The 15807-nt window shown below is 40.4% G+C and overlaps 1 protein-coding gene across 5 annotated transcripts in view; it reads left to right on the top strand.

Annotated features, from left to right (window-relative positions):
• Positions 1-15807, top strand: part of Gaba-b-r3 (gamma-aminobutyric acid type B receptor subunit 3) — a 68532-nt gene that overhangs the window by 6963 nt on the left and 45762 nt on the right. For all 5 annotated transcript variants that reach the window (XM_071706984.1, XM_071706983.1, XM_071706982.1 and 2 more), the window contains one exon: positions 1260-3568. In XM_071706984.1, the coding sequence (XP_071563085.1) occupies positions 1313-3568 (2256 nt within the window). In that variant the 5' untranslated portion in view covers positions 1260-1312. The remainder of the gene's footprint in view (positions 1-1259; positions 3569-15807) is intronic.

Below are 15807 nucleotides of genomic sequence, written 5' to 3'. Positions count from 1 at the left end.
GTGAGCTTTAAATTCTTAGCGTAATTAAAGAGAAGCCCCAAAGTGGCTCGTAAATGTAATACAGTGTCGCAGTTATGTATCCTACGACGTAATACCTCCATCTGAATTTCATTTGTGCTTGCTTGCCAATTTAATGAAATTATTTCATTCCCGTAAGCCTATTATATTTGGAATTGAGAACATCGAATCTTCCAAGTGTAAAATCGGCCCGGTGCGGGCGGCGTTGATATCGGGTTAGCCGGTCGGGAATTTACGTATGAATATTTCCATTAGCAGATTACTTTATTTTCCAATTACACGGGCGAGCTTTGTTATGATCGCTGTATCTTGATAATTGTTGTAATTTATAATTAGAGCGTATTGTACACTCCCCCCCTATCGCAAAAACGGGTCTTAGAAGTATTTTACATTTAAATGTACATTTGCGAATGCGAATGTATTTTTGTTGCGAAAAAACAACGAAACTCTTCTTTACGCGAAATGTACGAAAGCTTTTGATGCTGAGTGGAGAGCGGTATCTGTAACACAAGTGAATAAACTTTCCGCCTATATAAATAACGAAAGGCTCAAATAGTTTTGCGAGTTACTTGCCTGTACCGCTGCACGGCGAGTTATCTGATTTATCCGCGAGTACTTTTTCGATCTCGGAGATGGGGAAGAAGAACGTAATAAAAACTATCGAGTTCGATATCGATTCCGTGTATATACGAAAAAACGTCTGCCATCTAACAATAAGCCTATTGCGTTCGATGACATGTAAAAGAAATACTTGCAAAAAGTGATTTATTTATACACTGTTAAACTCGTAGTGCCGAATTATACTCAATATGAATCATTTTTAGCCATTCCTATAAATCGCCACTGCTCCTATTCAATACGTCGTTAATTTAACTAAAACAATGTTAATTTAACTAAATCAATGGAGTTAAAATAATGAGTTTTGAAACACATAATAGTTAAAAACCAAAATGTTATTTAGCTCAATTTATTGGTTTAAATTTCATCCTTTAACATTTAACAGTGTATTATTAAATATTACGTTAAATGAATTTACGTTAAATAAACTTCAAGAACAATTAAGATTGCGTGAAAATCAAGCTTGATAAACATCGATTGTCCGCGAAAAGACTTTTATTTTCAATTGCGCTTACAACTTACTGTGTAATATATGTGATACGTAATAACGCGCGTTATCGATTTGACACATATCTTGCGACGCGAACTCAGTCTCACGGCACGATCTCCTTTTTTCTTTGCAGATGAGGAGGAACCGGAAGAGCGCCTCGAGTCGTCACAGAATCGACGACTGATTATGACGCGCGTCCGCACGCGGTGGCATTTCTCTCGTCTCCTCCTGTTGTTCTCTTCCTCCGAAGCCCTCCAGGCACGTCACTGCCTGACCCTCCTCCTTCTCGGCCTTACCTCTCTCCGCACAGCCTTATCGTGCGACGAGAAGACGAGGCTCCAGAGCCGTGACCTGAGCGCGCTTCCTCGTTACCTTGAAGCACGAAGATACACGGAGCGGAGAGACCTCGACGCTCCCAGAGCGAACCCGGAATGGATGCAACGCGAAAACGAAGCTTCAAGCATGGCTGGTCAAAGTGCTAGCGATGTGGCCAGTGACGATCATTTCAGTGATTCGCTGAAAACTCGGAGTGACCGCGATGGATATGTTGACGGTCAACGCGGCGTTCAAGTGGATTCTGAAACCGTGAGCAATTATCCGCGACGGAAATCTGACGGTCGATTAAGTGATCCCGCGGAAACTCAACAAGTTCGCAAAGCAATCCTTTTTCCAAGTATAAAGCAGCGCGAAGAAATTGGGAACAATTGGTTGCGCACTCTGGTCATGAAGCAACGTGGTGTGCCAAAAAATCTTCAAGTTACTTCTCGTTACACGGTGAATCAGGCTGTGAATGAAGTTCAATTTCGCGACAGTGATAATGAAGCGAGCCCGACAATTTTAGACGGACCACGCCAAAGTGCCGGCAATCTACCCGGGATCTCCGTTCACGATCGCGATGCCGAGGACGCATTAATAGAGGTCCCGATCGATCGGTGGCATTCACGCGCGGCTTCGAGTGTTAGTCATCCGATGCGACCGACGGGGCACCGACGAGATCGTAATGGAGTCAGTTTCGAAGCGGTGCGAGCGGGTCTAAACGCCGATAATTTATTCGCCGAAACTGCTCGTACGAATGAACGCACGAACGGTTATTCGGCCCATCGAAGTTCGCACGGGAGTCGCAGGGCCTTAAGCCGACCGAAGCGGAGCGAGCGCGATATTGACGTTGCGACGGAGCACCGCGACGATTTCGCGGATGATCGGAGCGAACGGAGCGGGATTGCCGGCTTCTGGGTCGCGAGGCAAACTCATTTGAGCCGTCGCAATATCCACGCGCTTGATGATCGAAGCGACGGCGCGCGCGGCGGCTCCGAGAGCCGCTCGGCCGAGCGGCTTCACGAGAGCGACGGTATCGTAATAAGTGATGTTCGTAATGAGTTCGCGAACGTGAACGCGAACGAGTCGGACGTCAATGCAATCGCGATTGATGCAGTTGTCGATGACTTCGACACCGTCGGCACCGTCTCAATGGAGAACCAGGTCGAACTCGACGGAATTTCGGAAATCGAGAATCGGACCGTCGTCATCGACTCGGGGGTCGACAGCTCCTCGGATCTCGGTGGAGCGGAAATCCGCCCTGCGAACTGTCGTAACGTCGCGTGCTCCGAGTCGGGCGGCGACGACCCGTCGGTAATTAGAATAAAGAAGTTCGGCAAAGCGGAGGAATCTAACGAGGATCGAGAGTACGAGGACGGGGATCGTTTTACGCGCGTAGGCGAAATATCGACGGCGCCTGGCAACGATACCGATATCGACATCGACAGCGAGGCGCCTTTCACCGGTTTCGAGGGTTCTCAGAAATTTCCCGTAAAAATCAATCACAAGTCGCCGTCGGTGCCGTCGCAGGTCGAAAAGTTTGACAGGCGACACTTCGGCCCGCATAAGGAGGACGTACTCGAGGAAACATCTACATGGTACTCGAGTACCGTGCTACCTGACCTACCGAAGAGTCCCAGCCGAGACGTGCTTCATCGCAAGACGAACGACGATTCTGAGGACGAGGCGGACGAGGCGGACGAGGCGGACGAGGCGGACAATAGAAGCGAGGAGACGACGGAGATGGACGCGAAGCGGAATGATCCCTATGACGAATCGTGGTTACCCAGTACCGACGTACCGGAAGGACATTTGTCGGAGGTCCAGTCCGGCTCCGACGAAAAACTTGCGGTGACTTCGAACATCGCGGACAGTGAGTTCGAGAACGTGACACACGAGAAGAACGATTCCGACAGCAGGACGGAGTTCGACGTAGAGATATCGAGTGCGAGACCGATAGAGAAGATAAATATAACTATCCTCGGTCTTTTTGAGATGACGCATGGGGCAGTGCCGAGACCGGAAGGAGCCAGCGAGCTTCAAGCGGCCAAATTGGCGGTCCAGCGTGTCAACGAATTGAATATCTTAAAGCGCTTTCGCCTGCGGCTCATTTACAACGATACTAGGGTGAGTTAACTAACAAAGCTAGCTAACAAAATATTGTTACAGCAATTTAGTATTTAGCACGTAAGAAAGTATACGTTTTACTTTTAAACGTATTTTAACGATAATTAAACAACACAATTTATTAAGTAATACAATTAAATAATACAATTAGGAGCTCTCCTTACACAAAACGTTAGGTTTTAATAAGTTGAATGCTAACGGTGTACAAGTCCGAGATAAAAATTATACAATAGAAAGGCAAATTAATGCAAGACAAATGAACGCTGATTCTGTTTGAAACAATTCCGCACTTCCGCATCATTACCGTTTTTGTTCATAGAATTGATTTCCGTGTCCGATTACCGATACAGGACTGTGCGGTTCCTGAAATTTTATTCATTCAATTCTGTTTTGAATCCCAGTAGCAAGAAATTATTAAAACAACGCAATTTGACTATATACAAATCAATGAATCAGCAGTTTATCGTTATTCCGCATAAATATTTTTTCTGGCAAATATTGAAAAATATCGGTTACTCGCATTCATTATATATATATATATATATAATCAAATGTTCCGACTGACTCATCAACGCCCAGCCCAAACCCATGAAATTCGGGGGAGTATATTCCTTCCATGACGTAAGCACCCACTAAGAAGGGATTTTTAGAAATTCGACCCCTAACGGGGTGAAAAGGGGTAAAACGTGTTTTCGCGGATTCCTCAATATCTCTTGGGCCCGTTGAGATATCGACTTGATTTTTGCTTACAAAAGTTACCCATACAAGTGCTTAAAAACATAATTCAAGATTTTGTCCGAATCAACCCCTAAAGGGGCAAATCTAAATTCGGAGGTGAATTATAGAATCCTTCGCATACCGTAGCGAAGCACGGGTGTATCAAGCTAGTATTCTATATTTCGTCAACTAACAAAGCCAATTGAAGCAGCATCGCGACACGGATACAGACTACAAAGTCACACAGCGATAGGCCGGCTAGCTATACGTAAAGTCCCTTTTAAAATTTACGTACGGTACTTTATTTTGTTTGTTTTACTTACTGGCAAGATAGACGAGACGTTAATAGGATTCCGTCGAATACACATTAAATTAGAAGAAGCGGAGAAAAAAGCGAGAATTAAAGTCCGCGCAAATTTCTCAGATCCTCTCAGTTGTCACTAACACATTGCGCCGGGATTCTCGGGGCTTTCAGCTGAAATTTATAGTTTATTGGCAGCACAGAGAGAGACCTCTTGTCTGCCGCCCGCACCCGTCTTCCCGCTATCGCTTAAGCGCTTTACAATTGGTACGCGCGTACCGTTCGCCGAAAAATTGAGAGATGCTAGATGATGGCGATTGACGTCACTGGGTACCTCGTTACATGAGCGACGTTAAGCTCACAGAGGCAATGATAATTTCAAAGGTATTACTCCCTCTTTTGCTGGTCAAATCTGCATAGACATATTATAGAAGTTTGATCATCGATTATATGTATCCGTATCAGCAAACTTTTATCAATTTTTCTACGCTGGTGATTAAATCACATTGTTCCTACGGTAATCAGGCTTCTCGGCCATTGAGATGAAATCTCATGAGGTAATTGACCACGCGAAAATATCGTTTGAAACTCGTTCCTCATGAGTTTACTATTGTAATCCATGAAAAATAGTTCCACGTTTGTGCGGGGCATTATATATATTATAACGCGTTTATGCGAGGCATATGATAAGATATGCAAGAGCTTCGCACGCGATTACTTTGACGTTATCACGAGAGAATGCCGTATAATGCGCGATATAAGGAAACACTGTAAGGATTTGCATAATGTAAGACATAGGAGGGATGGATGGGAGGGAGAAATACCGCGAGGACGGCATCAACATACCGATGAGGCGTGAGATAAATAATTTATCTCGCACTTGAGGATAGAAAACGCTCGATAAATCTTGGATTTATGATTTTTAAGCCTTTAAGAATCCAGCGTCCTGGCCTAAGCCTTTCAAACTGCTCCTAATCTCTGTAGAGCTCGCAAATTCTCCGTCTGCGCGACAATGTCGCACGGTCTTCTGGCGACAAGCCGAAACCGCTGTCAGATGCCTCGCCTCGAAACAGCTTTGAATATCTTCTGGCAGCGCAACCTAACTACCATACGCGTTCCAACAGTTTGCGGTGCTTCTAGCGCATACGAAATACTCTTCGTAATGCTCGTTCACGTTGCGCTTTGAAATTTAATGACGATGATCGGTTCTTGTCTCGTTATTCGCTTACATAGGCTCGCGCCCGATAAAAGCTGCTTAAAAGAAAAAAAAGCAATATAAACTAACGAAATGCATATTTCGCGCATTTCAGAGGTAGAATAATTTCAATACGAGTAATTCAGATCTTACTTTGTCGATTTTCTAGAAGACCTCTTACATTAATTCGTGTAAATATCCCAGTGGGCCGATTCTATAATTCTAATCTAACGACAGTTTCGTTATCGTTATATTGTCGTTATCGTTATATATTGCGCAGATATTATATACGATAAAAAAGCTGCGCAACGACAATATAACGATAACGAAACTGTCGTTTAGAATTACAGAATAGGCCCACTGATAGCACATATTTGTTTCAGAAACTTTTCAAAAATGTTTGTTTGAAACGTTTCATAACCAGTTTTTAGAAATGTTTTTTATGAGTTAAAAGTTAGAATGTCCACTCGATAAACGTTCAAAAAAACATTTCTTTTTTGACAAAGAAACATTTAAACAAACAAAGAAACAGCTAAAAAAAACGCTTTTTCAACTGGTTCTTTATACAGCCGCGCGTCCGCCTGAAAAAAATCGCTCTCTCAAGTCAGTGGTCACTTCCATCCGAGTGTAGTACTGCGCCCACGTTGCTTGACTTTGATGATCGAATGGACAAGTGATGACTCTGACGCTTCCTTCTTACCTGTTCTTGTCTAGAACACATCTTTAAAATGTTAAAACATCTTGTAATGATATATTAACTGGTAAATATTAAAAATAATGCAACAAAAAATTTTGATATACAATGAATATTAATAATATTAATTAATATTAGCTGACGCTAATTATTATTAATTAATATAATATAATGTTAATAATGAGAAAGCCTAAAGGCTCTGCCTGGACACAAGGTGAAGAATTTATTTAATAAATTTATTTAATAAATTGAATTAAAGTTAAAAAACGATTAGGAATCAAAGAAACATAAATCAAACAAACATAAATTAAAAAAACAAATCTAGAAACCTTTTCCCATACAGGGTGTATGTTGTATGTGCACTTAAAAAATAAATATTTTTCATGTTTATATAGAATTATGATTATCTTTATGTACAAACTTAAAAAATACGTTTCTTAAACGTTTAAAACTATGGTTTAAACTATGGTTTAAACTATTTATAAAACATTCTGTATGATTTTGTATTAAAACGTTTCTTATTGATACTTGACGGTTATAAAACATTAGATTTTGTTTAGGAAACTAACATGTGCTGGGGGTATACTAAACAAAAATGTAATATGTCTAATTAAGATTCTCTTTTGCATTGTAATATGTTGTAACGACCCTATTTGCGCTAGTAATGGAGTGAGATCGTTAAGCAAACAGGAGATTTTTTTTCCAATTTCGTTGTCCTCTCATCTCGTTTCTGTTATAATTTACATTTCCGCACGCGCTTCGCGCTACGTCCGTCGCTAGAAAATGGCGAAATCAGCACATCAAGTGAAATTTCTGGCTTCCTCGATACCGCTCTGACATACATGATGTCTCTTATCGGGTAGGAAGTAATGCCATGCACATATGTGAATGCATTTTTCACGTTTCGCCAGCGGCAGAATTCTTATAATTCTGTCAACTCCATATTTCTTCGCTAAAATATTCCAGGATTATTCTAACACACGGCGCTTTGGGGATTAGACTTCGTCGTTTAAAAAAGAACCTGCCGCCTGTCGAAATGATCTAGTGCCGCGATTTATTGTTTTTTGGATCTTGATGGAAAAGGAAGCGGAATCGAAATTTTCGTTAATCGTTCCGGTACGATTCCGACGGTCACCTGAAATTCAGGCAGATTTCAAGCAAATTGGCGAATGCACTAGCGAACGCATACCGAATGCAGCTTACGAAACGAACTGACCTCGTGTTTACCCTAAAAGGGAGGAGAGCAAGCGGCGACGGTAACGAATTGCGGTTTGGTCACGAATGCAGCGCGATTAAATCCACGTTTTGTTTCAGCCGCACATTTGGATGAAAGTCGAGAATTATCACGCGTTTGAAAGTTCACACTATGGTATGCCTCCGCATCATTAAATCCTAAATAGTTTTGCGCATACGCGGCGTTTATTTAATGGAGCGACGCGACAGTCGCCGGTAGTTACAACACCTGTCGAGCTACGACAGGATCTGCAATGATGCGAGTCGAAATTTTACGATGTATATTAATATATTATAAATTTATAACATATATATGTATTTTACATCGTCGTCGTCATGCATTTTGCGATTAACGGACACTTTTTAACGGGAAAGTTCGTAACTCGTCAAAAAAGCTGCAGTACGTAAAAGATTAGATCGACGAGAGAGGTTGTTCGCTTTTCTCTCGAAATCCTCCTTGACGTTTATAATCACGCGCGAAAGAGCGAACTATCCTTTTAAAATTTCATAACATATAAACGTTAAGACGCATTGTATATCCCATGTACAAAACCGAATGACGTGCGTAATCTTAATGGAGCTGGTAGTTAAAAGGGAATTAAAGGAACTGTTAAGTCTCTTACATTAAAGGACTTAACAGTTCCTTCAATTCCCTTTTTTACAAAAAAGGGAATTTACTCCTAAAAACTTCTTCTTAGTAGCTTCCGGAATGCGCAATCTTAACGCAATAATTTGCAAGGTTGTAATTTGCCTTTCTTACAATTATGTCGTTCACATGGCATTGTCTACTTTATATATAATCGATATTTAACCGAATTAAATTTTTAAAAAAGTATAATCACACGTGCAATTGTCTATTGATTAATATTGACGCCTGTAAAACTCAATATGCGCGATATGAACGTTTGTTGGAGAGCTCTGCTTCAGAAATGGAGGACATAACTCACTTAACGCGAATTCGTGCTTCAACATTGCCATGCAGAGAAGCGTGCATAAATTTCGGATTGTTCGCCAAGTTCGAACTTGCATGACTTCTCATCCTCATCCTCAAAGCTGCCAGTCGCGGGCAAGTCTCATTATGTGCGAATCTCAAAGGCCCTGTGTGGCCTTTATGTCTCTGGCGAATTCATCTCTGCACACACGTGAATGCCGTTTATTCGTGCGTTCTGGCCGTACTCGACGCATTTGTACGTATGTCGGTGCGAATCACCGTGTGAACGCACGTTTGCATCGGAAATACCAGAAGACAGCCGCGATAATTTAACTTAACTAATCCTCGATCGGCAAAAGTTCTATAGAAAGAAGCCCGACTTTTCATACTTTTGAGAAACTAAACGGACGAAAAGTGTGGAGCGAGAAGTTTTGCAGATTCTGAATAGGATAAAAACAAAGAATAATCAAACTTTACGCTGACTCGCTTGAAGATATCGATGCAACATCAGCGGGACTATGCGCAAGCCGGAATTTCACGAAATTGAATAAAGAAGTAGGTAAAAATTGTTCGGGAAATTGATTCCGAATGAGTTAGTTAATAATTAATACACATTTGCAGGCGCGTATTAAAATCTACCAATCTAGCAAGTAATACATTGCGAAAATAAAATGCGTATTTATTCAAACTGCATTTTATGAAGATACGTGTAATCGAAAAAATTTGTATTTGTGTACCCATCGCAATATTTTGTCGATAAAAACGCGACATATAAATTTGTTCGGCAAATTCATGAGAGGATATATTTTATATTTCCTGAATGATAAGATATTGTAAATACAAAAGACGTTAATTACAATTTTAGAATATTTTATAGTTTTGCGTCGCATCAAGATATTACAAAAACATAACGTGTGAATTGAGATGTGCAATTCCTTATACTTATCATTAATGTAAAATAAAAATCGCAATCTATGAGGAACATTCGTTATTACACTTTGTTAATTAATCTAAACTCATTCCGAAAGAGATTACTGCGCCTTAATAGAAGTGCGAAAGGCGAATGGAGACCAAGAGGTTGACTACGGTTTCTACGAATTTACAATAATTCCGGTCGCTAAGTTTACAGAATGGCACAGACGCAATTAAAGTCGGCAAATTAAACAAATTTGACATTTGTGCAAAGAGATTAGTATATTTTATCCGTCGCTCAACCGTATAACTGTAAGAAATATAGAATTACAGTACCCATTTTGAATTACAGTTTCCATTTTCAAGCTAAACTATACTAGCTTCATCTCGTATAAGTCAACATAATGGATCTATGAATTTTAAATAGTAAATAACGCAATAAAAACTTTTTCATCTTGGAACGGTACACATTTTGCGCGCGCAGCCAGCTAGAAGTTAATTATTAATTTTTCTATAAAAGATTTAATTCTAGCAACCGCTATGAATTTAATTTCTTTCGCTTTAACCTTTCGTGGTCACACTGTCTATACTTCTACAGTTTCATAACGGTCACACAGGGGTCAAAGCGACCCCAGCGACTTTAATCAGCTGCCGTATTTACAGTTTTCGTTATTTTGACTTGAAAAAATTACTAAACCTTCTCTTGAAATATTGTAAAACCTGCCGAAATATTAAATTTGTTAACTACTTAATATTAACATATTGAAAAAAAAATCGTAAAAGTTAAGCTTGGAGTTAGTGTAATTTTGCTTTGAAAAATTGTTGGGGTCATACTGACCCCATAGTGACCAAGAAGGGTTAAAAGTGTTTTTAATGGGGTCATCAGAGGAGCTTGAATTCATCCCTGAGGAAATTATAGGAGAATAGTTTGTCTATTAATGCACGCAACCGCAACGCTAATAAATTATTGATTGCGCAACATTATCAAAGCGCTGCTGTGCGACATATTGTTCCAACAGTGAAACAAGGGATGGAGTTCCGAAAACGGTCTACCTCCGATTTCGGATGAAACTTTGTAGAAAGCTTTATTTCGGGTTAAGACTAAAGCCTTTAAAGGGAATTTTGGCGATTCCTATGACAAAGCTATTTTTTAAGATAAAATGATAAAAAGTATAGGAAGATTTTACAATTCTACAGGATGTTATAAATTGTTATAAATTACCATTATATATTATAAACACTTCTTTTCACTTTTTTTAAAATACGTGATCTTTCTATTCAAATCAACAATCATACTTTAAAGAGTTCTCATGTTGATTCAAAAGGCATTGAAAACATGTTCCACATGGACTTCCAACTTTTCACGCGAAGCGAGGTCCACTCCATCGCACCTCCTGCTTACTGGGCAAAACGAGGTCTGTCATTGTAGACATTGTACACTTCGGGTTTTTAATTTTCCACGCGAACCAAGCTCCACCCTTACCCACCCCTGCCACAGGAAAAGGGGCGGTGGCCCCTCCCCCACCTACACGTGTTCACATATATCAGCAAATTACTTCCCTTAGCACTGACACAAACTGTTATATTTCTTAAACTTTTTGTTAGTAACTTTTTAATAAATAACGAACGACGGTTAAAATCTTTAGAAGGTTATTCAGGAGAGTGCTTTCTGTAATATATGTCAAAGTCAAGGTAACATATGTCCAAGTCAAGGCAGGAGGTTGCTCCCCTAAACTAAATAATTACCACACTTACCATTCTTTTTACTATTTTATTTTAAAAAAATGGCTTTCTTGTAGGAGTCGCCAAAATTCGCTTCAAGGGGCTTTATTTTAACGCAAAATAAAGTTTTTTTTACAAAGTTTTATCGAAATCAGAGGTGGAACGTTTTCGAAACTTTTTCCGAAACGAGTAATATCACGGCATTTGCGGCGAAAACTTGAAGAGTTCAGCTCGAAAAGTTCAAAGCATCTTACTTTAACGGAAATATAAACAAAATTAACTCTTTTGAACCCAAGTCTTTATTTATCGAAAGAACATTTTCCATGACTTTCGAGATCTGCACAATTCTCTCATCTTTTCCATTATAGATCGCCACGATTCTTGAAGAAATCATCTTTTGACCTTCTTCCTGATAAGGTAAGAAAGAACTGTACATCCGTGAGGATCGATATCGCAAAAGATTTCTGTTTCGAAGTATAAGTAATCGTGCAAGGAGTTACCCAAAGAAATGAAGTGTCAAAGAGACGGGGAAAATGCCACGCGGTCACAAATTTAATCCATTTAACATGCTTCCTACTCGCTGCCAATCCCCTCTTCAAAGTTTCAAAGACTCTCGAAAATCATCGGCATGAATAATTATATGTACGTACGTTCGCATGTCAAGATATTGCTTACGTAATGCGAGAGGATCAGCATATTGCTGAATCACGTTGTCGTCTGTTGAAAAAGTGGCGATAAAGATGTCTAGCTAGAACAGAAAGCTCTTCGAGAATGGCAACATATGTGGATGTAATATTATCTCATTTGTAAAGTAAAATTTTAATTTAAAAAAAAATTATTTTGGTTGATAATAATAGACCTTGTTTTGTCGCAACGTCAATAAATATTGAAAGAAGTTTATAAATGTTAAAATATTGCGCTCGCATGTTGAGAAAATATTTTTCGAAAAATGTTAAATCCGTCGACGTTGCAATGATAAATGTCAGCGGAATTTTCTCTCACTCCTCGCTGGAGGAACGCATAGATTTTCATCGAAATTCCGTTACAGTCGATTCGCGCGACTTCGATGGGAACCCGAAGTGCACACGCATGAGTGCACATCTACGCAACATCCATACACATGCAGAAATACCTGTTTGATTTCGTTCCCCAAGGACGTATGGATTATGTGCGATCAAGTTTAGGCGCGACATTAAATTTGCCAGTATTTGAAATTCTCGCGTAAACCACGCTCCGGCGCTACGGCGACATAACGCGTAGCATTCAATATCGGGGGAAAATCGTGCAAAAATGTATTCCAAAGTCAACACAAACAACACGCCACTGACTCCGCCGCGGTTGTCGATCCTAAAAAAGGGAGAAAAAAAACATGTATCCGCCTATATGGCATCCGTGACTTTCCTGAAGATTAATATTTCAACGAGTCTTCCTCGCTTCTTTGCGGCGACGATGTCAAAAGGATACCCCATATCATCGTATTGCTATTATTCAAATGTATGCCACGTTGCTTTCCGCTTCAACGAGTTCGCGAGCTACATATTAACGAAGAATCGAAATTTATTTGTCTGAACTGCACGCTCAAAAGGAAATACTCGCGAAGCCTTCGCCCGCTATCGTATTCGAGCGTCAACATGTACATTAATATTTAAGAAGTCGTGCGGTAAAAAAATTTATTCCCATTTCGAAGCACGAGAGCGTTCTATATTTTGCCCCATGACTCGTGACATCCGCTCGAGTTTCACGGCGTCTCGGATTAATTCAGAACCTAACCGAATTATTGGACGTTATATGTTCGGTCAGATTTGTGCGAAGGCGAAAGAGTTACGGCGCACCGGAAATCGTTATATCTCGCGCACGGAAATGGGGGGGGGGGGGTTTCGCAGCCACGAGGGCAAGTTTCCCTGTACCATTTCCGCGAGAAACTTTGATTAATTGCCGGCGGTCGTCGTGCAGCCCTCGCTCCCCCGTCTCGCGACGGGATCCATTCGGAACGCTCATTATACCCCAGCGCGCACCCTTAAAATCCCCCCGGCGGCGTACCCCCACGAAGATCTCTCCCCCGATTGCCTCGCGACTCTCGCGAGTCTCTCGCGGCATACGAAGCGGTCCACTCCGCATGATAATCGGAATTTTCCGCCAACGATCGCAAATTGCCGACTGAAAAACTAATCGGTGCCGCGCCCGGCATGCGGAATCGCGGCACGTTCCGCGATACTCTCGCATTCAGATCGCAAATCCGTATACTGAACTCCCGCCAGTCGCCCGACCAGGGAGAGCTAATGGTTTTCGCAGAAATAGATTAATTAAAAAAAAACGATTTTTTGCATTTCCGTGAGAGAAATCGTTAAGAGTTGAGCCCGGTGTTTGCGATGGCAGCAAAGATTGCTGACAATAAATGTTCGTCATATTTAATGGTACGTTATTCCGAAAATTAAAGGAAAAGTCATCAAGTGCAGTCTGTGGTTACATTAATTTCAAAAGCGGTATTAAAAAGGAATACAATGCGCGTGATGGAGGATGCCGCTTAAGTCGCGAGGCTCTCTTTCTTCAGATTTCATCGGGAATGATTTAATTAACAAAACATTAGCGTTTGGGGAAAGCGATAATTATAGGTGACTAGAGTTTAGCAATGCTGAACTGGCTGAAATTGTAAATTCTCATTAGCCATCTAACGGCAACAATGATATCGAGGGTGCAGCGTATAACTTGGAGTATTACAGGGCTCCAACTTCTGAAAGGGGCAAAATTTGCGAAGTAATGGTACACGGGCGCGACCTGCGCGAACCGTTTCTTACGCCGTTTCTTTGGAACTCACCCTTTCTCCGTCGTTGTACTTTGAATATACCTAAAGGCGACGCTGATAGCGACCGTGCAACGACAATATCGATGAAAGTGATGAAAATAGGACTTCCCGCGAAGTTTCGCGCTCTCCCAAGACTTTAATTATATAAGAATTTGTTGCCGTTCTATTTCAAACCGCGATAATCAAATATTTCATTCTGTCCGCTTTATAAGGTGAACACGTGTAACAACGTCCGATCAATTATCATTTAAACTACTGCGTGGCTAACATTACGAAGTACTTGAATAATCACGTTTAATAATTCTAAATAATAATAAAATTTTATCGGTGAATGCGGTATCACGAATTTTCGCGGCTAGTAAACTTTAATTGTCACTGTCAAAACTTTTTTTCTTGAGTGTGAAAACTTTTCGCGAGCGTGCAAGTGACGGATTTAGAGTGCGCATCGCCCACATTCTAGAAACGACGTGGAATCCGAAAAATTCCATCAAAGAAAGTCTGTGCGCCAAAGCTCGTTTTGAGCGCGACGAGATTTCTCCTCCAATTTAAAGAATCGAAGACAATTACGCGTGGCCGCATCTCGTTTTTGGCTTTCTCGTACGCCCGACGTCCAGTGTGCGTCCGGTCCGGTTCGCTTATGACGGTCCACCTCGTTCTACCTATAATATCGCCCCGCCTTTATCATCCACCGGACGGAAAATCCCCTTTTCCATGCAATCCTCTGGATCCTCTCTTATATTCCGCCTTGTAGGCAGTCGATGAGTATCGAGCCGAAATCCGGTTTAACATCAAAGACGGATATCAATTTCATCTAGATCGGGATATACAACTCCCGATTGTCCCGAAATCGCTTTTGTAAGCGAAAAGATTTCACTATAACCGTTATCGTTATTTTTATCACTATAATATATTTTACTTACTTTTACAAGCATTCTTAACTTTCTCTCCTTCTCCCACTTAACTTATATTTAACTATTAATCGTTTTACTAGTAACGTAATTTTAGTTGAAGAGCAGGTTTATAATTTTTTTATTAAAATTTTCTCGGAAGTTGCTTTATTAATAAATCCGGATATTACGCATGACTATTCAAACGGAAATTCATTATGTATCTTGAGACGGACTCGTACAATTTATGTTATCTCATTTATATGCATTGTATTATATTTAGTCTTAAAGTTAATATTAACGTCACATTAAGATTATTAAGTTGATAATTGTATTACAATCATTGCGGCAATAACGGCCGATTTCAAACACCATAAATTTGAGACTCTGTGGAATCTGACATGCGACATTCCCAGTATTACACGTAATACTGGCTATTGTTTTTGTTAATTACGTTCGTGTACAGAACGCCATTGTGCTTAATATCAACTGATGCATTCCGTCAATTATCCAATTGTTCACTATAAATGTATAATGCCAACGTTTGTACGACCCGAATGTATAATGCGATATAATGCTGCTGATGCTGCAGCATGTATATACATAATATTAAATTTTTTTTATTACGCGAGAAGAATGATAATTATTTATCCGCACAATTTGAAAGAACGCCTTTGTAAAAATGGTATATTTATATTGTTGATATTAAATATCAATGAAGCTCGTCCATCTTATGGCTATACATTATTTGGCATATATTATATATATATATATATATATGCATAGATATATAAATATGTACAGCCGTAATATTTCAAATTTAAAGAATGTGACGCACAATTAC

The sequence above is a fragment of the Temnothorax nylanderi genome, unplaced genomic scaffold (assembly GCF_030848795.1).
Source record: "Temnothorax nylanderi isolate EJ_2023f unplaced genomic scaffold, tnyl_v1.0 TNYL_tig0055_pilon, whole genome shotgun sequence".
NCBI lineage: Eukaryota > Metazoa > Arthropoda > Insecta > Hymenoptera > Formicidae > Temnothorax > Temnothorax nylanderi.
Note: the sequence above shows the minus strand (reverse complement) of the source record. Positions and strands in the feature narration are given on the sequence as shown.